We start from the raw sequence: 23,648 nt of genomic DNA on the forward strand, positions 1-23,648 counted from the left end.
ACCTGGCGCCAATCAGACCCGGTTAAACCCGCTTTACTTAAACCGCTCCGCGGACCCGCCTCCCCCGGCTAAGCAAGCATGGCTTCCTACGGCGATGACACGATCGACGGTTACCTTTACTCCTCCTACAACCCCTACACCTACAGGTGCCCCAAGCCCCGGTCGTGGCGGCACAAGGGCTACCTGGCGGCGTACGGCGACGCGGAGAGCTACTTCGACAACCACCAGCGCGCCCAGCTCAAGTCCATCCTGGCCCAGATCAACCCCAACCTGACCCCCAGGCTGCGGAAGGCCAACACCAAGGACGTGGGCGTGCAGGTGAACCCGCGGGCCGACGCGTCGGTGCAGTGCTCCCTGGGCCCGCGGACCCTCCTGGCGCGGAAGCGCGACGCGCTGCGCCGGCGGCGCCAGGACGCGCAGGCGCCCGGGAGCCCCGGCGGCGGCGGCGCGGTGCGCTTCCCGCGGACCCTGGCCGTGTACTCCCCCATCGCGTCCCGGAGACTCGTCTCCTTCCTGGAGGAAGAGGAAGAGGAGGAGGAGGCGGGAGGGGAGAAGGACTGCGGCTCATCTGCGGGGAGCGAGAAGGGCGCGGAGGAGGACGTGTTGGAGACCAGCGTCGGAGGACCGCTTGGCCCCGGCAAAGAGCGAGGAGACGCGGATCGGAGCGAGGAGGAGCGGAAGATCGGGGAGAAGGAGGAGGGCGGCACCAAAGCGCGGGTGCGATTTCAGGTGAGGCCCGGACGCGCGTCACCTCCGGCGCTTCGGTGGCTTTTGATTCTCACCGCTCCGTGTCACTTGTCGCGCAGTTCCTGGAGCAGAAGTACGGCTACTTCCACTGCAGGGACTGCAACCTGCGCTGGGAGAGCGCGTACGTGTGGTGCGTGCAGGGGACCAGCAAGGTGCGTCCCGGCCCCGCCCACCCCACCCACTCGCCCGGCTCCGCCCCCCCCCCCGTGACGTTAACCCCGCCCCTTCTGCCCCGAACAGGTCTACTTCAAACAGTTCTGCAGGACGTGCCAGAAAGCGTTCAACCCTTACCGCGTGGAGGACATAACCTGTCAGGTAACGAGGTTTTTTTTTTTATATATATGTACTGTACAGGCCAAAAGTTTGGAAACCTTCTCAGTCAACGTGTTTTCTTTATTTTCACTGAATGCATCAGAACTATGAATGAACACATGTGGAGTTATGTTATGTAAAAAAAGGTGAAATAAGTGAAAACATGTTTTATATTCTAGTTCCTTTGCTCTGGTTACTGCTTTGAACACTCTTGGCATTCTCTCGATGAGCTTCAAGAGGTCGTCACCTGAAATGCTTCTCCAACAGTCTTGAAGGAGTTCCCAGAGGTGTTTAGCACTTGTTGGGGTCCAGCTCACCCCAAACCATCTGGATTGGGTTCAGGTCCGGTGACTGTGGAGGCCAGGTCTCCACTTTAAGTACCGGTCATTATGAGAAGGTGTCAACTTTTGGCCTGTCCTGTATCTACGTGTATGATTTATCCGCTAAAGAAAGGGGCGTGGCCGTGTTTTCAGACGTGCAGGAAGGCGCGCTGCACCTGCCCGATGACGCTGCGCCACGTGGACCCAAAGCGTCCCCACCGCCAGGACCTCTGTGGAAGATGCAAAGGGAAGCGTCTCTCCTGCGACAGCACTTTCAGCTTCAAATACATCATATGACGCGCCCGCCTCACCTCCGCCTTATTTATTTACTTTTCTGCCTTTTTCTCCATTTTTCTTTATGTTGGACGATGATTTGCTGCTGCCACTTCTGAAAGTGTAATAAAATGGCAATTCCCAGCACCGCGGTGATCTGTCTTCCCTCCATCATGGTTCCGTAGGTGTAATCAATGGGACCTGGAAATGAGGCAGTTTCATCATTTTCATGTGCCGGGTGGGGTACTTTCCCTACTCTCCTCCAAACCAGACGATCACAAAGTCCTGGGTTCAAACCCCACTTACTACCATTGTGGCTCCAGGGGGGACTGTCCCCATCACTCTGGATAAGGCTGTTTGGTAAACGTAATACAGCTCGTCAAAAATAATAATTCTGGCTCATGTGGGTGGTTCCTGGGGGACACCAGTCAACTTTACAGAGGCGTGCTGAACCAGATAGTTTTATAAAAAGGAACGTGTAGAAATGTGACAACATGCTGAGAACATGAATGCAGCAGCTCAGACAGAATACATGAGTGGGATTTTATTCATCCAGTTGGGGAAGAATTAAAAAAAAAAAAAAAACCAGATGGATAAACCGCACATGGAATAAAGCAGCTGCAAATAGCGGATCTCATTTAATCATGAAGGACCGTAACGTAATGAAGACCGTGATTGTGTGACTGCAAGACGCGCCCCGCCCTGAGCGGGCGGCACAGTGGTGTTCGGGTCCCCCCTCAGGGCAGCAATGCTGGGGGGGTCCCGGGCCGGCACAGAGGTCACAGTGGGGCTGAGGGATGCAGGAGGCCGCTGGTGATCGGCTGGAGGCAGGGCTTTGCTCCACCTTGCCCACGTCAGCTCAGAAGCGCTGGTCGCAATAGTGAAGTGGGTCTTTCCTTAATGAATTTTATTGATTTATTTATTGTTTTTGCATTAGCTTCATACTCTGTTTGGATCTGGAACAGTGCATTACACAAATGTACAAGGAAAAAATACTGCTTTTACACTATACAGTTTCTAAAATATATACAGGATAAAATAAGTTATTCATATTTCCATAAGGAGTTGCAGCCAGTCGTAGCACTTAACATGTAATGTGTGTGTGTGTGTGTCTCACACACAGACACACAGAGATGTTTATGGATCCTAAAGGCAGCTACTTATTTGGTTAGAAGGTAATATTTTTGTTAGAGACCCCCAGCGGGGTTTGGGGGGGGGTCAATAAAGTTAACAGATAAAGATCGCTTTGTACATCTCCCGGAGGCAAACAATTACACATTAAATATCCTAACATGTACAGCCAGGGTGGGTTAGCTCTAATAAAAAATAAATTTCTCTCAAAAAAAATATTTCTTGCAGTGCTTCGCTCTCAGTCAAGCATGCAGTTCTTTCCTTTTCCAGGTCGACGAGGTTTTTTTCCCCCTGCGTATCCTCTCCCGGATTTCCTGCTTGTTCACGTCGCTCCATCTCCGCGGCGACATGCCACATTATCCAATCCACTGTCCAAAAGGATTGGTGTCCCAAAAAGCCACTGGGTCAAAGGCCATCCCATGTCCGTTAGTCCCAAAGTCACAAGACGAGTTATTGCAGCTGAATTTTTGCACAGTTGTGGGGGAGGGAAAGGACTAAATTAAACAGATGACAGATTTAGTCATGCTGGCCCCCCCCACCTCCTTTAGCCCTTTGAGGTGAAGTCTATTAATGGCCCCGCCCACTCCGGTCCTTGCGGGGATGCTGTGCGAGGGAGTGAGGGGTAAACTCACAGCCCAGTGCTGAGTACGGTGGCGTGGGTCTCCGTCGGCTCCTCAATCTGCGTTTGGTTGTGAATGAAGGTGTGGGTGGGGGCGGGGGCAGGGGCGGGGGCGGGGCACACCTGCACCTGGCGCAGAGCCTCTCGAATCTGCAGGTTGAGCTCCATGAGGCGGCCGCTGGCCTGGGAGAGGTCGCGGCTCGGGCCGACCACCGCCAGGCATCCTGTCTGGCCCAGCGTCTGGTGGCGGAAGTAGATGTGCAGCAGCGTCTGGACAGCATCGTCCTTCTCGCTGCCGAAGATGTCGTTGGGCCACAGAGTCCTGAGGACAGAGGGGAGGTATGGAGTTCCTAGAATTTTGCTCAAATCATGTACAAATAGTATGAATTGTGGTTTAGGCACTAAACATGTTTCTAATTTATTTTGTGTGTGTGTGTGTGTGTGTGTGTGTGTGTGAGAGAGTGCGTGCGTGCGTACAAACCTGAAAGCTTTGACCTGTGTGAGAGCTGCACTGAAGTCGCGCGCTCGCAGGCTCTCGATCAGGGTGTGTATCGCCGTCTCAGTGCTGCTGTGCACCACCTCCAGCACACACACCTCCTCCTGTCCATCGGACTCCGCCTCCTTCAGGCAACTCTCCAGGAGGGCCAGCTCCTCAGACATATTAATGACCTGCAAAACACAGTTCAGTTATACACACACACACACACACACACACACACACACACACCGAAGTCTAACAGCCCTCATGTGATTATCCTGAGAAGCGGGCCTGTGTGAGGAATGAGCAAAAACCAGCAGAGTAAATGTGATTAGACTCCCACTGAGAGGAAAGATGACACAGAAGACTGATGATGATAACACATGGCGTGTGTGCGCGTGTGTGTGTGAATGTACACAAAGTAAAAAAAAAAAAAAAATGTATACGGTCCTATTTCTTAGAAATATTAAAAAAAATTAGTGCTTAGTGGAGAAGTGTCCACTAGTGAACTATATACATATAGTCGATTTGACAGTCTCCCTCTGTCAAATCGAATGCTGTAAAGAGGCTTGTCTCAGCCAACCCCCCACCGACGACCTGAAGCACAATTATAGCCTTGACATGTCCTCAAGTCCCAGTGAACAGAGAATGTTTTAATGTCCTCATAAAGACATATAACTGACATTTCAGGTCACCATAAAAAAAAAAAAAAAACACAAAGAAGTCCTTGCAGAGAAATGCTTAAATAAGAGCAGAAACATTAAAACACTGCTATAACATAACTAAAATATATAAACTAAATAAACATATTACATTTCAACTGTGCAGTGAAATGAAATTGAATAATGCTAAATATTTTGTGCACACACACACACACAGACACACACATTGCCTTCATCAGACCAAACTAGAAGGTGACATGAAGGAATGGAAGTGATGATGTGATGCACAGGCTGACCTCCGCCTCTCTCTTGATGGTGTCAACTCGACTGATGAGTTTGCAGTAGGCCTGGAACAGCAGTAGGAGCTGGAAATGCAGCTTGTAGAGGCGGCGACACAACTCCAGCTCCTGGGCGGGCGGGGCGGGGCGGGGGAGAAGAAAGGAGCGTTATAACCTTCAGAGGCATCTGCCCGACAAAAACCACAATCGTATGGGTGGATGGATGGATGGTTGTGTGTCCTGGGTTAGACGCGGAGAAGAAGATGAAGGGGTTACTCAGGCGCAGAAGAGAGAGACGCCCCCTACTGGCCGTCCTACAGGCGGTGCCGCCCACAGATGCCCATTCATAAGCACATGACATTCTGCAGCCAGCGCTCAACTCGCTGAACGGGGTGCAGTGGATTCCTCTGTAGCATCAGGAGGAAGGAGAGAGAAAAAAAAAAAAAAAAAAAAAAAAAAAAAAACAGGGAAAATGGAGGGGATGAGCATGCAGCATGGAAAAACGAGCTCGCCTCACTCCATCCACTCCTCTCTCGGTAAACCCAGGGCCAAACACCAGTCCCCTCACGGGGGGTCACATCATCATTATCGTCGCAGAACCGACAGGAAAGGTCCATTAATAAAGGGTCAGTGCAGAGGCAGGGCCTTGCAATTGGCACGTGGTTTGAATATTAATGATTGGCTTGGTGTTTAGCAGGGTTAGGAGCCGGAAGCAGGAGCCTAAAGTCCTTGGCTGCGACAGAGATGGGGAGGCTGGCCGCGGGTGCGCACTCACGCGCGTGTGTGCGCTACGAGACGTGCACACGCGCACGCACATCAGCGCTGCGATGCACATAGGAACAAATAAAAACGTGAGGCATGGTCAGTGTGTTGCTGAGGCAACGGGATGATTAGAGGAGGATCTAGAACACGAGAACCACTTACTGCTAGAACTTCCATTCGCTAAGCAAGAGGGAGAGCAGGTCACAAAAAAAAAAAATACACATAAACATAGGAGGAGAAAAAAAAAAAGGTCAGAATTAGTGAGCATCACACTGCCACCATGACATTCCTCACACAACACAAACACCCGTACACCACGCCCTACATGTCTGTCAGTGTGTGTATGTACGGACCGCTGCAGGGATACATCAGAAAACAGAAGTCGTGGACGAGGCGTTGGGACGACCAACCACGAAAAGGCGTAGAATGAAGGGAGAGAGGATATGAAGACACACAGAAATGGAGGATGTTATTAGTTCATATCACATGTGATCCGTGCTCTGTGTGCACTTGAGGGAGAGAGAGAGAGAGAGAGAGAGAGAGAGAGAGAGACTGTGTGTGTTTGGGTTGTGCCAGAACAGGATATGAATATCTGAGAGTGCATTCATTTTAACACAGATTTTGAGCAGCAGGTAATAAGGAGGAAATGAAACTGGCGTGGGAGGGGGAGTGGACTGATGAGAACTGATAGACCAGACAGAAGAGGAAAGGTGACCAGCGGATGAACAGCAGCTGTTCATGACTCAGGAAATGGCGCTTTCCCCACCCCTGTTGTTCCTCTCCTTGTTTGTCTGGCATTGAGAAGACCCAGAGCCCACCCCCCAGTGTCTGTTGAGAAGCTGTGATGGGTTGTCAGGAGAATGAGGGCAGCACTCACGTTCTCTCAGGTCACCTGAGAGCAGAAATAAATAGCGACTCTGAGTAAAAGCCGTGGCTTTACCTGGGCTCCCGTATTGGGCCGATTGCAACTGTCTTTGTCGCCAAAGGTCTTCCTACAGTTATCCAACCACTGCACAAAGAAATAAAATCAGATAAGAAATGAGTCTGTGTCACTTGAACCTGAATGCAGCATGCGAGACTGCTCACTCCTGCCCATACAGGCTCCTTTATGTTTCTTGTGTATTGTTGGGGGCAAATAGAACAAGCTAAGTGTGTGTGTGTGTGTGTGTGTAACTGAGGGTAATTGAATAAGAGTGCTGTACTTAGTGAATTAAAGCGGACCGGGGAGGGCGGGGCCTCATCTTGGGGGCGGGGGGGTCATTCCTTATTCAGTTAAGAGTGCCCCAGTCCTCTCAACCACCCCCACAGGCCGCCCCTAAACCATTTAAGGTCGACAGAGACGTATTTTTAGCCACTAACGCGCACAAACCCCGGGCTACATCTGCTCAAGTGTGCCTGTGATGTAAGTCGCCAGGACAGGCGCTAACAGGCTGGACATGAGCCACATGGTGAATGTGTGATATGGGCATATTTCCAGACACAAAAGATCCTCAACAAGGACCAGTTTATTAATAAGCCGGCAGTTTAACGTTGAAAAAGAACAACGAGTGGAGGAGGGTGGAGTCACGGGGCACTGACCTCTTGCACGGCCTCCCTCTTGCAGTTGTAGGTGTCCAGATGCTCCTGTAGTTCGAGGATGCTAAACTTTAGAGTCTCCAGAAGTCCACAAGACACCAACTGCGCACACACACACACAAAAACATTTATTCTAAAAGTTCTCTTTCAAACATTCGCTCGATATGTCACTACAGGAACGCCCTCGGCGTGACCTCACTCTGTTTATCAGAGAACCGGGGTCACATTGACTTACGTCTTGCGAAAATTGACTTTTAACTCAAGAGTCAGAGGACTGGGTGGCTAATAATACTAATGCATCCACATTAATCGTTACAGTGCAAAACAATCCTGATCACGGCAGCAAAATGTAAGGAGAATCAAATAAATAATATAAGATATAAAACAATGTAATTAAAAAATAAAAAAATGCTACATGTTTCAGATTAATAAATGTAAGGTTTGTTCTCACCGTTTCAGCATCCAGTAAGACAGTAGGGCACTGGGAGCAGGAGGTCATGACCTCCAGAGAGCTGAGAAACTGGTTTCCCATTCTCTGCAATCGGTCTCCCAGGAAGTGCACAGAATCATGGGTAATTGAGTCAAACTTTCGCTGGATGCTCTGTGAAGAGTTGAAAAATCAGCAGGTTTTTACACACACACACACACACACACACACACACACACACACACACACACACACACTACATAACACGAACCTTGAACAGTAGGGAAAACACATGAAAAGTGTAGACAGCAGAGGAGCCATCAGTGTCTGAGAGCATCTGGTTGACGTGGCAACGCCAGGCGTCCTCCTCATTGTCACAGGCGATGGGCTGGAATGCTGCCAGGATGGCGGACAGGAAGGGCGATGGAGGAGGAGAGGCCTGGATCTCGGGGAAACAGTCTGGATCTGCCTCATCCTGACTACAATCACAAAACACACACACTCAGGTAACATACACAAGGATATACAAGCAAGATAAACACGAAACCATCCCGTCTCCACTGCAGTGTTTAAAGCCACAATACACTGCACAGTGTATCAACCACACACACACACACACACACTCACAGGCCGAACAGCCTGATGAAGCAGACAGAGTAAAAGTATCTGAAGCGCGCGCTGCTGGGTGCCATGGATGAGACGCTCTTCATCTTCATCTTTAAACCCCCCCCCCCCCTCTGCGCCAGTCAAGCCGAGACTGCTGCTCTCTATCTCAGCACGGCACAGGTCTGCGTACGTACGCACACACACACACACACACACACACACACCCTCCCTCTCCAGCTACATCCTTTATGCTTGCGTAGGTTGAATCCGTTGGAAAGCCGCCATCAATCACATCGTAACAGAACAGGACAGAGCATCTTTGGAGGAACACCGTGTACCCCACGTCCTCACAAAGACAGGAGCACATCGCTTTTTATCATTTAGGATATATGTAGTTCATATTTAATGAGACACATAGTCAGATATGTCTTTGCAATGGTAACATTTAGACTCTGGGGGGGAGAATACAATTCTTTGGTCTAATTGCGAATATGTATTTATTCAGACTGTACGCAACTTAATACGAAATATTCTAAACATGTGCCACCATTCAATAAAGTGTGCACCAGTAAAGACAGCACCATTAAATCAGCAGTGCTTTTCTGCACATACATACGAGCAGGGGCTGCAACATGGGAGGACGTGGTTCAATTACATCCGTCCTCCACACAATGCTGGCCCACCTTCAAATGAGCGCGGAGATGCCAGAGCCAGGCCCTGCCAACACCCCCCCTTCCAGCCTAAACGGATTTGGCCAATTAGTCTAATGCTCTGCAGACGGATCCAAAATCACAGACGATGCAGAGATCCTGGAGGATCTAGATTAACTTGTAACCTTCTTATCGTCTAACTTATGTACAGAATCTACAACAAGAGTGAATAAAAAAAATTAATAGCTGAGGGTCCTAATGAACCGGAACTGATCTCTTCATCGATGGTAACTTGAAAGCACGTTGTAAGTCGCTCTGGATAAGGGTTAGATTTAATAAGAGTCGATTTAAAAAAAAAAAAAAAAAAACACCCAGTGGAAGACAACAAGGTCCGTCCTGCCAGCAACAGATATTGTGAATATAGTCAATTTCCCTTTCACAGGAAGAAATGTTTTCAAATTTAATTTCATGTGAGCGAGAGTTTCTTCACTTTTTTTTTTTTTTGCTGGTATTGTAAAGCATCACAGAACTGACAGTACTGTGATATCATCTGGGTGGGCATGTTATGGGCTCTTTATGTTACAGGTGGGCATCTGACCTGGACATGCCAGAGAAGTCTGCTTCCTCCTCCTCGCAGCGCTCGTCCAGCTCCTTCAGCGCGAGCGTGACGTCGTCCTCGCACACGGAGCCACGGGGGCTGTCGGGCAGGGGGGGCGGCGGCTCCGCGTCCTCCTCGCACAGAGACCCGGGCGGGCTGTCCGCCGCGGGCGGGGGAGGCGGGGCGGAGTCCAGCTCGTCGGCGGGCTCCTGGGAGTCCGGCAGGTCGCAGAGCTCTTGGGGGTCGGAAGGGAGTGGGGGGGCGCTACAGAAACCGGTGTCCTCGCTGACGCTGCTGCTCAGCTCATCCGCTGCCGTTACGCTGACGTCCTGCACACACAGGAAGCACACACGTGACGCTGGGACACGTTTGTCCTTCAGACACAACCACACAGTCTCTACACCTTATTCGTCAAAGTGGTTGTCATAGTGATACACTGCAAAGCACAGTGAAAGGAGTCCTCTGCATTTAACCCAACAACGATGGGAATTCCAGTTCTTTTAACAGAGCCGCCTCTCCACTGGGGCGGCGGGGACCTGGTGGGTAGAGAAGCGGACCCAACGTAAGGTTCCTCGAAACCCAAACCGCCAAGGTGCCACCGAGCAAAGTACCGTCCCCACACACTGCTCACTACAGGGTGAGGGCAGAGGACACATTTCATTGTGTCACCGTGTGCTGTGCTTGCTTTGCATCACAATGACAATCACTTCACTTTCACTTTTTATAGCTCTGCTTCATTACCAAAAAATAAATGTAAAATTATGTGAAATTAATTGCTAACAAAGTTTTGTATCAAATTATATCAAATTTATATTAATTATATGGCTTATAACATGGTAAAGAATAATACATTTTAAAAGGTACAATAACAAAACCATCTCAATTTGAGAAAAGCGTCCAATATTTTTTACTTTTCCTCTCACTGCACTGATTGATGTACAGTTCTCATGCGCTGATGCAGGTTATTTGTAGAGCCGGTTCAATATGAGAGTTTAACCTTGCACGCTCTGCAGTCTGCCTATTTATCATCAATGTAATTGAAATGTATCCATATGCAAATTTAACTCCGTTTCCTGCCGTCCTCATTTTGTCGCGCACGTTTCCTTCCTGTTTCTCCCTCTGTGCGTGCGTTTGCGGGATTTGTCTGCGGGTGCGTTCGACTACACACAGATTTTTCTGTCCGAAAACGTCACCACCTGTCACCACGTCACATGGTACAAAAGTCACAAGAGAAAGATAACTTAAGATTTAAGTGAAACACACCCTGTAGCACCGCCCCTCACCCTCCTGCTCTGTACTGACACGCATAGTGACCAATACAGTGCAGTTCGAGGGAGAAACAGAATTTAAAGAATTTAAAAGAATAAAAAATAAAGAAACAAAAATAGCGTCTCTGACACCGGCTCACAGGCCTGATCGTTCACTTCGAAGTTGCTGTTTTTAGTAACATTTTACTATATATAGGGACATTTTAGAGTGAATTTGAATCTACTGCCAGGCTTCACCAATCACAGAGGGAGTTGGAGAGGCGATTGGCGGTCAAATCAAATCAGCGCTTAAAATCAATCCTTTTCCAGGTGACAAAGGAGCGGTAGTAAAAACATGCCGCCAGATAAAGCTGACCAATAAACACAAGATTTGTGTTCCGCCACTCCAGACAACAACACAAAAAGCGTCAACCAGTCGCTACCACTGATGAGCTATAAAACACACGGAAATTTCTAGACTTAATTGAGCTGCCAATCAGCCATCGTGTGTCCTGGTGCTTAATAGAATATTTTGTTCCATGGGGGAAACAGAAGGCCTGGAGGGTCCAGACAAGTAGAACTTTAAATTTATCATTACAAGATGGCTGTGGCCATAAACTGGCCTGGCGGTTTCGGGAAGCTGGTGATCTCCCATCCACCTAATGTTTTATTCAAATGTTCTCAGGCACTTTGCCAGGCATGACCTCGGGAGAATGAAGGGATGGCTCTCCATGGGATGGGAGAACATCTAATTGGAAGCCTTCATATTCTCTATTTTTTCATTTACCTTATTTAAGAGTCAAATGCATTAACAGAGCGGCGTGTGGCAGGCAGCCAAAGTGGCTGCTGCATTAAAGGAAGCTTTTAAGACTGCAAGGGAGGGGGTGAGTAAGAGTATTGATGGTTTTATCTGGGCCTCATTACACTAAGAGCCAGGGCCGATTGGCAGGGAGATGCCCTTGGGCTGATATTGAGATATGACAAGGAAGCTCACAGTCAGGTTTTCTTCTCCTTCATAAATCGGGCCGGGTGAAGACTAGGGGTGTCGAAATGAATCTCATAATCGATGCATTGCAATAGCATCAGGATTAAATTTGCTTGATTATTTGGTGGCGGTATAAAAATTCAAGTTAAAAAGTAGTGCCGGTAGTGACTGCGGCGGCCTGATCTGAGTACAGTGCTGCGCTTTGTAGCTACGTTCCATTGTCGTTTCTCTGGCATTTGCCTGATGCTCTTCAAGGCTTGATTATCGATGAAATAATAGTCGTAATTAAATCAAATTGAGAGACCAGTTAAAGTTCACACATCTAGTGATGACTAGCATGTGCCTCGTTTGACTGCACTTTTCACCCATGAAATCCCATGGTCACTAAAGGAAAACTGCTGCTTCCCACTGGCTTGCAGTACAGAATTTCACCAAGTGCTACATCAAAGCACCATTCAATGTCCCATGCGGTATATGTATACATTAAGGGAATGCTGAGTGACTGCTAAATTATGTGAACATACACCCTATAAAATCTTCATGGACAAATACTATTATTCTGTGAGACAACTGCAGCACTCAAACAGGAAAATTTACAGTGGGTGCATCATGTTTTAGATATTTACAGAGGCATTAGTCATGTTAAGCATTTCAAACAGGATAAAGTGCTAAGGAGACACCACAATGCATGTTAGTTTGTTAAAGCTCTCTCTATTTCAGATTCTGGTTATGGTTATTTTGTGTGAACTGTAGGTTAAGATACATACTCACACATGGGCAGGTAGGTCCCACTGATGGAAACGCGGCTCCAGTAAGGGTTAAACAGCAGCATTTTGTTAAAATAGGAGTTAGCTTTAGCACAGCAAGCCTGAGGTGTGTGCTGCATTTGGCAATCATCTCTCCCCAGATTACATAGCAAGCAAACAAGCAAGCAGACATTTGACACCAGAAAGAGAAAGCTCTCGCAGAAAAGAACAGCAGGATGGAACAAAACTGGAAAGCTAGAGAAAAACAGTGCCCAACTAACACCACCTGCTGGCCCAAAGAGCGCAGCAGCCAAAATGGCGTGCCACAGGGTTCAATACTTGGACCACAGCATTATTGTACTCGCCACTTTGTCAGCCTCAAATGCTCACCTCAAGCACAGGAGGACCGCAAAGTAACAGTATGTGGCACTAGCACCAAAACAACAGAATTAATAGGAAAGGCTAGAAAGCACCCGTGCACCACAATTTCCTGCGGCTCCCAATTGGTCCCACCTCAGGCGGCTGGCTGCTGCTATTGCTGTCGGAGCAGGCAGTCTCTGGGAGAGGACTGTCAGGGCGGGGCAGATGCGGAAGGTGTGAGGCTTCTTCTGTCAGGGCGCTGCTGGATGACTCCTGTGACTGCTGCAGCGAGTCCAGAAGATTTGATGTAGCGTCATCTGTTGCCGAATCGCTGTTCATCTGTGGAAAAAGTAGGGGAGAAGAGAAATAATTCAAACTTAACAGCCAACATAACATTTTAAACTAAGCACACAATACAGTGTAATATTATTGGAAGCATTAAGCATCCTTTAGCAGTATTTTGTTGCTGCATCACCCACATTCTGTTTTGCAATAAGACCATCAGGCTATGTGTTAATTATAGCAATTTCCCCATTATGCAGTATAAGCGCTGAAGAGTGAAGCCAGGCTGCTTGGCGCTCAAGACCCTACAGTGTTGCTCATAAAGCGAGTCAGAACAGCAGAAAATGAAAGGCAGGTGGAAGAAAAGCAGCAGTTTAACTACGAAGCAGTTTAAAAGCACATAGGCATTACTGGTATTTGCTGTGCTGCCGAGACTCTTAAGCAAGCACAACAATTAGGGGGAATTTAACCTGATCTCAGGGCATGGTCACGACAAGCTGAAAACACCAATTCTGAGATTCTAGATTTACGCATCCTTTTACGGCTCATTAGATTTTGGATCTTTTTTCTTCTTAGATATATTACAGAACTGCCATTACTAAATAAAATTCTAATAATTTAGGTTCAGGAAACCACTTGACAAAACCACCTGACAAAAGTCAGATCAGGTGCTCTGGGGGTGGGGAAAGGCAGGCTGAGGGGGTGAGGTGAGGCAGGTTGCTGCTGGTTACGAGTGAAAGCAAGCGTCTCTCCTCTGAGGGGCATGGTGCAGACTAAGCCCGGCCCAGCACACACTCACGCCATGCTGGTGGCCCACGAGACGGTCGGGACAGGGGCAGGGACTTACGAGGTTGGAGTGGCTGAGAATCTGGCTAGCACTCAGTACCTCCTCCTCGGATGACTCGTCAGTGTCCTCCTGATTGGTGAGGTTGAGGCTGGGCGTGCTGCCCGTGTACTGGCACTCCTGCAGGGATGGCGTGTCACCCTTGTCGATGCTGTCCAGTGAGCGGCGTCGCACCCCCCAGTTAAAGTTGTCCATGCTCTCCCCCTGCAGCATGAGAGAGAAATTAAAACAATTAATTAGTGAAATTAAATTAATATAATTTCACCTGTGGTGATGTACAACGTATAAAACAAAACAAAAAAACAGACACCACCACAAAGCCTGGTTCACAACACCACCTCACTACAAAAACATGCTGCAACCATGAACGCAGATTTGATCTAGCATATGAAGCGCAGGGGACAATTACACCATCTACGTATCGTTGTATGATGCTGCATGAGTCACTGTCTGCAGTGGTCAGGGTGACTGACTGGGCATAATAAGCTGGTTGGGAAACAATCTGACCGATGACTGACAGGAGGCCAGCAGGGCGGGACACAGGAAATGGAAGAGTGTGAGAGTCGCTGGCCGAGACAATCACAGATAACTTACCTGCAGCTCCTTGTGGCAAGATAAGGGGGAAAAACAAGGGTGTTAGAGACACTGACCCCAGAAGAAACATCTCAACGACAGCACACACACACACACAAAAGGACAAACTAGACCACAATATCACTTAAAAACAATAAAATACTTTTTCACTGACAGCAACACTCCTCCCCACACATACACTAACAGTAACGATGAGGAAATGTTAGAAATTTCCTTAAAAACAGAAATGTCTTAAATGGAGACACTAGGCCAATCAGCACAAATAATAAATAAGTACAGTGAAAGTATTCACATTTAGTTTTGTTACAGCCTTTTCAGAATGGATCAAATGCATTTTCTTCCTCAGAACACTTTTTAAAAAAATGTTTACTTGAGGTATTTAATTAGAAATGTATTAAAAATAGAAAAACTGAGAAATCACATCTACATAAGTATTAACAGCCTTTGCTCAATACTTGTTGATGCACCTTTGGCACCAATTACAGACTCAGGTTTTTTTTATTATAATGCCACAAGCTTGGCACACCAATCCTTGCCCAGTTTGGCCCATTCCTCTTTGCAGCATCTTACAAGCTCCATCAGACTGGATGTGAGGCGTCGGTGCACAGCCACCTTCCAGAGATGTTCAATCCGATTCAAGTCTGGACTCTGGCTGGGCCATGTGGCCATGCCACCACCATGCTTCACTGTGGGAATGGTTTTGGCCTAGTGATGAGTGGTAACTTGTTTGCCCCAAACATGATGTCTGCCATTTACATGAAAGAGAATTTTATTTTTCGTGGTCTGAGCGTCCTTCAGGTGGCTTTTGGCAAACTACAGGCAGGCTGCCATGTGCCTTTTACTAAGGAGTGGCTTCCATAAGATAAGACAGAGATAAGATAAGATGACAAGTGGGAAATTTACATTGTTACGGCAGGAAGTGGACAGTAAAAGATATGAACAGCAAAAGACAATAGCACAGACACTATGTTGACTGCATAATATAAAAGTTTACTTTACTAATAAGCAAATAAATGGTCCTAGAATAATCCGTCTGGCCTGATTGGTGAATTGCTGGAGCTCTGACAGAGGGACCATCGGGTTCTTAATCACCTCACGGACTAAGGCCCTTCTCCCCCTATCGCTCAGATGGAGGACACTGTGCTCATTGGGCCTTCAAAGCGGCAGAAATTGTTCTGTGACCTTCTCCAGATTTGTGCCTCGAGACAACCAAAGACAATTCCTTTGAATTCATGCTTCGTTTGCCCTAACTGTGAGACCTTATATAGACAGGAGTGTGCCTTTCCAAACCATGTCCAATCAACTGTTGTTCCACAGGTAGACTACAAGTAAGCTGCAGAAACATCTCAAGGATGATCAGAGGAAACAGGAGGCACCTGAGCTCAGTTTTGAGCTTCATGGGAAAGGCTGTGAATACTTATGTACACGTGCTTTTTACATGTGGTGAATAAATTAGCCAAAAACTCAAGTACACTTTTATCATGTTGTCATTATGATAGTTTGGTGAAGAATTCTGAGGGGAAAAAAAAATCTATCAATTTTGGAATAAGGCTGTGACAACAAAATGTAGAAAAAAAAAGATACGCTGTGAATACTTTCCGGATGCACTGCACTGCGCGCGCGCGCACACACACACACACACACACACACACACACACATATATATAAAACAAAACACACACACACACTCGATCAACAGCATTCAACATTACTTTTATAGAGCTATAGCGCTCTCCAGTGGCCACCCTCACCTCTGCATCTTCCAGTTCGACATCCAGAAAGTCAAAGTCCTTAAAGACCCCAAACTGCTGCTCACTGCCCGCATCTTCGGCCTGCACTTCCTCTTCACGTGACACTTCCTCCACAGTCGGGATCAAGCTTGTCTGCTGGTCACCTGTATCCAGGTCCTCATTAGAGGAGAACACCACCTAGAGAACAGAGGAGTTAATTTTTTTTTTTTATTGCAATCCCTCCTTACATTGGTCAGTCTGCTTGTTTTTATAAGTAGTAACTTATACTTAAAACATTAAGTACTGAGGAAAGGGTCTCACCGAGGGATTCTTGGGAAGGCCAGACTCAGGACCACAAAGTGATAGGACATTCATAAGCTTCTCTCTGGTTCTCCTCTGTGAAGCAGAGAAAAAAAATTAATGAAACGCAACAACAAGGGACTAGAACCTGCAGGCAGCTCTCAACCAGACCACACCTGAGAGAGCTGAGGCCGCTTCCAGCTCACTGGAACCAGGCCATTGGAGTTGGATCCAGAGGAAGTAGATGAGGTGCTGCGGGTCACAGCGATGACCTGCGGTTTGCCGTTGCGGCCTGCAGCTGCGCGCTGGTCCCCGTACTTGTGTCCTATGATGGGTGTCTGCGGAGGAGCAAGGTCAGAGGTCAGAGTGTGACCAGAGAAGAGTTAGAGCTGTTGATCTCAAGCTAAAGTTCTATCATTTTATTCAAGCTCTGGTCCAGTCTGGTCGAGCTTGTGCAGCAAACAGGAACTTCTGGCTTATAGTACCTATCCTTTCCGAATTATTAGCTGATTTGTTTTGGTCTATGTTAAAACGGTCGCCTCTGGTGATTTATGCTTTAAACATGCTTATTTCTCCAAACATTTCCTTTCCCTCTTAGTCTATTGCTCGTAGCGAGCAAAGAAAACTGGACGTGTCATGTTGGGTCAGTTTCTGTCGGATTACAGCTCTAAAAAGTGTGTGGGACCAAGCTGCACCTCTGAAATGTCGAAGTGGAAGTCCAGTGTCTTGCCCGGCAGCTCTTTGGAGGCGTTGTTGAAGATGCGCGTGAAGGCGATCTCAGGAGAGCCCGTTGACTCTGTGCTGTAGGAACGTTGCATCTCATCTGGAACCACCAGGCTTGCTGATCGAGACACCACCAACTTGAGAATATTCTGGGCCTCTTTCCAGTATGGGCTCTGTGCAAAACACAAGAGACAAAATCTCCCTTGGATGAACCCAATCAGGCAGAGAAGCAGCACCGTGAGGGCGGAGCTCTGAGTGAATAACCCATCCTCCACTCCCGGCTGTGCTCAGAGCAGCAGAAAAAAAATAAATAAATTGCTGAAGCCAAATATAGTATTTGGAAAAACACAAATATAATTGTAAATTTTATGGTTTTGCTTTTTTTTTTACCGTACACTCAGATGGAAAGACAGGAGCGCCACGGTATTTAACATGGCTGCTTAGGCCAAAATAAACCCAAACCGTTGATTATTAATTATTTATCTATAGTCAGTCCTGCATTTGATTAATTCAAACCTGCCCAATCATTCATGTCAATTAGTGCTTAATGGTATATACTTCAAGTCTAGAGAAGATGTATGAAGGAAATAAAATTCTAACCTGGATGTATTTCCCTATGACCTTCATGATCTCCAGGTTGAATTGTTTGACCGGTGCAGCTGACAGGTCGATGTGACTCAGCAGGCTATAGATGATCTGCAGCAGGGACTGTTGCATGCTGGGAAGCCCCTTTTCTAGTAGCTGTGAGGGACAGATCAGGTGACAGGCCTGAGCGTGAAGTTCCCTTAAATGCCCTGTTAAATAGTGACGGGTGGTCTGGCCATTACCTCTGCCAGGTAGGTGACCAGGCTGAAGGTAATCTCAGAGAAAGCGTCGTGCAGGTAGCGGCAGACCACATTGATCCAGTTGTTGCAGTCTCTGGAGTAGCTGTGGGTGGAGTACAGGCTCATCATGTGCGCGAGGTTAGCCAAGGTGGCCGACTTCTCTTCGGCACACACCTTGGCGATGCGGTCTGCGGTCTCCTTACAGAACACAGTGGGGCTGTCAAAGTGCTGGATGAGCTGTGGCAGCAGGCACAGGATGTTCAGAGGAAAGCCTGGATCAACAGTGACAGCACAAACTCAACTCAATCAGTGCAATAAATGATGAAAAGTTTAGTCTTAATTTTAATTTTAGTCTAGTCTTTGAGGACCAAGGACACGCTGGAGAAATTATATCCCCAATCTGGTGTGGGAACGCCTTGGGGTCCTGCCGGAGGAGCTGGTGGAGGTGGCTGGGGAGAGGGCTGTCAGGGATTCCCTACTTTTTTTTTTTTTTAATCACACATTCTGTTATCTTTTCTACTTCATTGTAAAGACAGTGTGCCCAAAGATTGCTTTGCAGTCTTCTAAACTCCCACCATATATCTATAATCCACCACAAGCATTCTGAAGTATAAATAATGCGCAATGAGTGACGTCATCTGTGACCAAATGAGAGACACAGGAAAAAGAAATCCTGCATATTGAGAATAACGTGATTAAATTAAAGGAAATAACACCTTGTCGCTCTCAACGAAAATTAAGAGATATTTTAGTGTAGTTTTTATCTTGTAAACCACATGGTACATTTTGTTATATTTATGGTCATGTCCAGAATTTACGTTTTTTATCATCTCATTTATGTTACGTCATTCAAGTTTGTTGATATATTCATGGAACATTTCCTTTCGGTGCGAAAACATTAATGAATATAACCAATAGTTAAACGAATCAAACACTGGTAGAGTTCGGGGTCCCTGACCTGCCACTTGTGAAGGGTCAACGATCTTGTTCCGGGACACACTGATGAGCTTGCTGAGCAGGTGCACCGTGAGCTCCTGGGTGGCGGCCGAGGTGAAGCCCTTGAGAAAGAGCTGCAGAAGGCCTGGGAAGGTATACCACTTCAGCTGCGTCTGCACCCGCTCAAGCCTCTCGCGGCTTTCGGCTCGCTCCAGCGGCAGGTGGGCCAGCAGTCGGTTCAGCAGCCGCAGAGCCAGCAGGTATTCAAACTCGTAATCCGACTCCAGCAGTGAGGTGGCAATCCAGAAGACCGTGGCCATGAGGTTGGTGGGGTCCTCTGGTGGCCCTCCATCACCTGGATCAAAAAAGCACAAGAAACGGTCACAAAATGCCTAGAAAATGACTGTTCTGTTCCTGAGGGTTACTAGCTTATAATAGTGACAATTCATATCAACCATATATCATAGACCATATATCATAGCGTTCAACCATCTCCCCTTAAAAACAAAGATTATTTTTAACCTCCCAGTAGATTGAACTAAGGTCAAAATATCCATTATGAAGTATTAGTAGATTGTAATGTTAGTATAAAGAGGTAAATATGCAGTTGGATATAATTTTGATTAATATTAAAATATTATTTATATTTTAAATTTTTTTTTTTTATAATATATTATGATTAATATTAAAATATTATTTATATTTCAGTGGCGACTGAGGTAGAAAGATTACCTCACCTTGACCCGTGCCCCCTCCTCCGCCATCTCCCCCTCTCCCTTCCCGCAGCGATGTCAGACTCCGTGTGCGTGCCAGGTTGCCGTGGCTGCCGCCGAGGCGATCGGCAACACCCAGCGTGTTGCTGCGCCGCCGGTCATCCCGCCGCTCGCCCATGAGGCTGGCCCGCAGCGAGTTGCTACGGGCGTGGCTGTACAGGCCATGCAGTGGCACCACGCTGCCCAAATTCAGCTGCCCAGTGCTCTTCCTGTTGGCCGCAAACTTAGTGCCCCGCAGGGGATCATGGGTAGAGGCTCTGCAATGAAGCACAAATCTGATCAGTAGGGCTCTTGTAATATTATTTTTACCCCAAAAACCAGTGTTCAGGAGACCCTAATGAGAAAACACACACTGCACGAATCTCATTATTAATTAAATTCCATTGGATAACTGATGTTACATAAAGGACATATTACGTTCATTATGTTTCATTTCATATATTAGCCATTTTAAAGTCTTACTTGGATAACGCAGTGAGCAAGTCGTAGTTCTTCATGGTGTCTGCAAGGGTGTCAATGCCAGCTTCCAGAGTCAGTAACAGCTCGATGACAAATCCCTTAGATGCACAGAATTATCAGACAGAATTAAGGTCCCAAAATCATAAAACATGAACTGAGTTTGACATGTGACTGTGAGGCTAAAAGTGAAGATGCACTGTGCCACTAAAAAAGCCACTAACACAGAATGAGTTATTAACAGGTGGAATGTGATCCGGTTGTTTTTACTCCACCATCACCTATTTTAATTTAAAATAATTTCCGTTTTTTCCTTTTACCTGGGCCTCTTCCCCAGGGTCTCCCACCGTCTCCACCAGCCGAGAGAGCATGTCTGACAGGGTGGAGGCAGTGAGTGGCTGCTTCAGTGCTCTGAAGATCTGGAAGGAGCGGCCGGCATAGTGGCGCGAGGAGCAGGACAGGGCCGTCTGGAGAGCCACCTCGCTCAACACCTGCTCCAGCTGGAAGCCTGGACATATAGAACAGAATCGTGACCAGAGGTCGGGCCGAGACGAGCCAACGTGCCGCAGTGCACTGGGCTGGGTCTTACCAGATGGGGTCTGTTTGAACACGGCCACCACATGCCTGAGGAACACACTGAGCTGGTCAGCGCTCTTAATGGTGGGGTTTTTAGGGGACACGTCCTCTTGGTTCCATAAAGGACCCCGCTTCCTGTGGGCAGGAGAACCGAGAGAGTTAGAATATGGGGGCAGAGTTAACTGCACACAGCACACTATGGTATTAAGTCACCCCAGACTTTCACACACTGCATTCAAATAAAAGAGAATATCATATATTTTAAAAACCACACGCATGCAATAGTACCACATCCCATCAGACACAGCTGCAGGTAAAACAAGGGGAACACACTTCGTTATCACCTTCATTAATATCGTGGTAACCAATAGAAACAGGCTCAGGCTCATTACTGAGGAAAGTGAGTCTGCATTTTGAATGCCTTTTACCTGGAGGTGATGAACTCGATGAGCCCTTTGACCTTGTCGTCCTGCTCAGCTGAGAGGTCCACCTCATTGAGCAATGTGGAAGTCAGGTGGGGCAGGGCGGAGCCTCCCAGGCTGATGCTGGAAGAGGTGGAGCTGGAGCTCAGTCCTGAGTCTGTCATGGGAGATGGCTGGTAGTCCGGCACAAGGTCACACATGCCTGTGACGTAGAAGGAAAAAAATTCAGAGAAATGATCATATGCACGCATTAGTATGCATTAGAATAGCAGAATACAACAGATGCAGACAGAAGAAGCCCTAGTGCACTATATATAGTAGAACATCTCTGCCCTCTGGTTATTATAATGCAACTGCAGTTACTTCTCACCTGTGAGAGTAAACTCCAGTGGAGATGGTTTGACAGTCAGCACCTTGGGCTCATTAAATTCGCGGTTCCGGAGGAGCACCGACGCCAGTGATTGGACGTTGTTGTTAGTTGCCTGGACAACCAAAAGATGAAGCAGAAGGCGCTTGCAGTGTTCATAGACCTCAGGGTGCTGGTGGTCTAAACCTGAATACAAAGACAGCAGGTGAGTAGTCAGAAAGGCAGATGGAAGTGGAGATTTGGGCTGATGGGTACCTATAAAAATGGTGTGAAGGAGCAGGTGCAGGTACGCCCCCCAGTCCACTTTGACCCCATGGTCCACAACGAGATCGGTCAGCAGGATCACTGCTATGTTACACCTGCAAAAAAAAAAAAAAAAAAAAAGACGAAGCACTGAGTCTTCCCATCAGACCTGCAGCAAGCTGGCGGAAGAACCTGACACCGGTGAACGTACCTGTGCAGTGACACTCCGGGGGTGTTGGTCTCAGGCAGGTAGTCCACCAACGGACACCAACAGCCACCGGTGGGGGGTAACGGCAGAGGTTCAGGCCGGTTGTGGTCCATCACTTTTAGCCGCCAGTTGGCATAGACTGGCATGGAGTCACCTACAATGCAGAGAGAAAAAAAATAGTCATTTCATGACAGGCATGTTTACCAGCTTCATGTGGAGGCACTTAAATATGAATGACGCCTTACTCTTCTCCTCCTCATAAGACCCTCCAGAACTGCTGCTATAGCGAGATTCCAGCCGGTGGTGCTGCCTATTGACATTACTGTTCAACCCTCCGTAAATGTCCAAGTGTGTATAGCTACAAGCAAACAGACATGTATCACATGCAAAAGCAGACAAAGGTAGCTTTAAAAAAAAAAAAAAAAAAAAAAAAAGAATAATTGGGAAAATACAGAAATTATTGGATTATTGATGGAGAAAATATTTTTTGACAGGCTGGAGATAAAAGTAGTCAGAAAGCAAAAAGGTGGGCTGTTTTTAAACCACAAAGTTAGATAAACTCTTTTTATACTTACTAACTGATTTACACCTAGTCATTTAAATTTTGGGGAATGCAATTGACGCAAGGAAAAGGCACCGCTCCCAAACAGTCTAAAGAGTAGACAGGGGCATTATGGTCTGCATCAATGTACATGTTCTTAGGTGCGAATGTTTAGTGGTGGCCTAGCAGGTAACCAAAAGGTTCCAAAAGGGTTGAGAGTTTAAATCCTGTACTGAGGTCCGCTTGATCAAGGCACCGCTCCACGGGTGCTCCATGGGTGCTCCATGGGTGCCCACTGCTCACTAAGGGTGATTGGTTTAATGCAGAGGACACATTTTGTTGTCTCACCGCGTGTTGGCTGCAGTGCATCACAATGACAAAAACAATCACTTATGCCTTCACTTACTTATCCTCCAAATTGGGGTCTTTGATCTTGTCATGAGATGTGTCTGTCCCAGGCACCATGGTGTTACTGCTAGATGTGGTTCCTGCAGACAGATCAGCACAGATCATTAGCTGAAACGAATTGCAGTGACCATGAAAAGCATGCATGTGGATTGTGGGATGTGCCCGTGCCTGATGTGACTGAGGGGATCTTGTAGCTGGAGGTGATGCGGTAGTAGGGCGGGTTGTCCATGTGGGTAACAGCTGAGCTTACTGGGTCAGTCAATTCCAGCTCACACATCAGTTCCTCCAGCAGCTGCATGGTTTTATCTCTGCCCAAGTACACGACCACCCGCTTCACCTAAAAAAATGATTCGTAATAAATGAAGAGGCCTTTATGCAGCTTTAGAACACAGCTGCTCTACAGGAATGGAACTCACGTAGGGCAGGAGGCTGGGGTCGCTGCTGACGCCTGACATACTGATAAGGAAGTGCAGGATGATCTTGAGGTTTTTGGGCCAGCTGTCAGCCAGTGTGGTCCAGACATTCTCTATTTCAGACCAGGCAAATTCATCCCCATACTACAGATACAGGTAGAGCACAGGTATAACGCACTGAGATTCATTAAGTGTAGATGGAGTAGTAAGAAAAATTAATAAAAAAATTTTA

General features: G+C 47.3%; 2 protein-coding genes across 12 annotated transcripts in view; one reads left to right on the top strand and one right to left on the bottom strand.

Annotated features, from left to right (window-relative positions):
- The first annotated feature begins 78 nt into the window (after positions 1 to 78).
- zar1 (zygote arrest 1) lies at positions 79 to 1,757 on the top strand. Its single transcript, XM_028962587.1, has 4 exons — positions 79 to 729; positions 807 to 899; positions 988 to 1,062; positions 1,533 to 1,757. The coding sequence occupies exons 1-4, from the start codon at positions 79 to 81 to the stop codon at positions 1,674 to 1,676; spliced, it is 963 nt and encodes a 320-aa protein (XP_028818420.1). The 3' UTR covers positions 1,677 to 1,757.
- Positions 1,758 to 2,544: 787 nt separating this feature from the next.
- fryl (furry homolog, like) overlaps positions 2,545 to 23,648 on the bottom strand; it is a 53,263-nt gene continuing 32,159 nt past the window's right edge. For 5 of the 11 annotated variants that reach the window (XM_028961180.1, XM_028961181.1, XM_028961178.1 and 2 more), the window contains 31 exons: positions 23,420 to 23,560; positions 23,172 to 23,340; positions 23,002 to 23,083; positions 22,300 to 22,412; positions 22,058 to 22,208; positions 21,859 to 21,962; positions 21,607 to 21,789; positions 21,243 to 21,438; positions 20,828 to 20,949; positions 20,559 to 20,746; positions 20,245 to 20,339; positions 19,747 to 20,039; positions 19,032 to 19,364; positions 18,077 to 18,345; positions 17,850 to 17,990; positions 17,222 to 17,422; positions 16,703 to 16,864; positions 16,548 to 16,622; positions 16,248 to 16,424; positions 14,497 to 14,505; positions 13,906 to 14,106; positions 12,930 to 13,115; positions 9,439 to 9,767; positions 7,856 to 8,063; positions 7,609 to 7,758; positions 7,161 to 7,259; positions 6,523 to 6,591; positions 5,745 to 5,762; positions 4,839 to 4,949; positions 3,884 to 4,071; positions 2,545 to 3,724 (listed from right to left, as the gene is read on the bottom strand). In XM_028961180.1, the coding sequence (XP_028817013.1) occupies positions 3,412 to 3,724; positions 3,884 to 4,071; positions 4,839 to 4,949; positions 5,745 to 5,762; positions 6,523 to 6,591; positions 7,161 to 7,259; positions 7,609 to 7,758; positions 7,856 to 8,063; positions 9,439 to 9,767; positions 12,930 to 13,115; positions 13,906 to 14,106; positions 14,497 to 14,505; positions 16,248 to 16,424; positions 16,548 to 16,622; positions 16,703 to 16,864; positions 17,222 to 17,422; positions 17,850 to 17,990; positions 18,077 to 18,345; positions 19,032 to 19,364; positions 19,747 to 20,039; positions 20,245 to 20,339; positions 20,559 to 20,746; positions 20,828 to 20,949; positions 21,243 to 21,438; positions 21,607 to 21,789; positions 21,859 to 21,962; positions 22,058 to 22,208; positions 22,300 to 22,412; positions 23,002 to 23,083; positions 23,172 to 23,340; positions 23,420 to 23,560 (5,076 nt within the window). In that variant the 3' untranslated portion in view covers positions 2,545 to 3,411. Of the gene's footprint in view, positions 3,725 to 3,883; positions 4,072 to 4,838; positions 4,950 to 5,744; positions 5,763 to 6,522; positions 6,592 to 7,160; positions 7,260 to 7,608; positions 7,759 to 7,855; positions 8,064 to 9,438; positions 9,768 to 12,929; positions 13,116 to 13,905; positions 14,115 to 14,496; positions 14,506 to 16,246; positions 16,425 to 16,547; positions 16,623 to 16,702; positions 16,865 to 17,221; positions 17,423 to 17,849; positions 17,991 to 18,076; positions 18,346 to 19,031; positions 19,365 to 19,746; positions 20,040 to 20,244; positions 20,340 to 20,558; positions 20,747 to 20,827; positions 20,950 to 21,242; positions 21,439 to 21,606; positions 21,790 to 21,858; positions 21,963 to 22,057; positions 22,209 to 22,299; positions 22,413 to 23,001; positions 23,084 to 23,171; positions 23,341 to 23,419; positions 23,561 to 23,648 lie in introns of all 11 variants that reach the window. The other 6 variants (XM_028961174.1, XM_028961182.1, XM_028961177.1 and 3 more) reach the window with 5 other exon arrangements.

The sequence above is a fragment of the Denticeps clupeoides genome, chromosome 19 (genome assembly GCF_900700375.1).
Source record: "Denticeps clupeoides chromosome 19, fDenClu1.1, whole genome shotgun sequence".
In the NCBI taxonomy this organism is placed as follows: domain Eukaryota; kingdom Metazoa; phylum Chordata; class Actinopteri; order Clupeiformes; family Denticipitidae; genus Denticeps; species Denticeps clupeoides.

What these genes read in the sequence shown, in the direction of transcription:
- zar1 (XM_028962587.1), top strand. Translation starts at nt 79, where the DNA reads ATGGCTTCCTACGGCGATGACACGATCGACGGTTACCTTTACTCCTCC. An exon ending in GCGTGCAGGGGACCAGCAAG is followed by an intron (nt 900 to 987) that starts GTGCGTCCCGGC and finishes TGCCCCGAACAG; the next exon opens with GTCTACTTCAAACAGTTCTG. An exon ending in TGGAGGACATAACCTGTCAG is followed by an intron (nt 1,063 to 1,532) that starts GTAACGAGGTTT and finishes CCGTGTTTTCAG; the next exon opens with ACGTGCAGGAAGGCGCGCTG.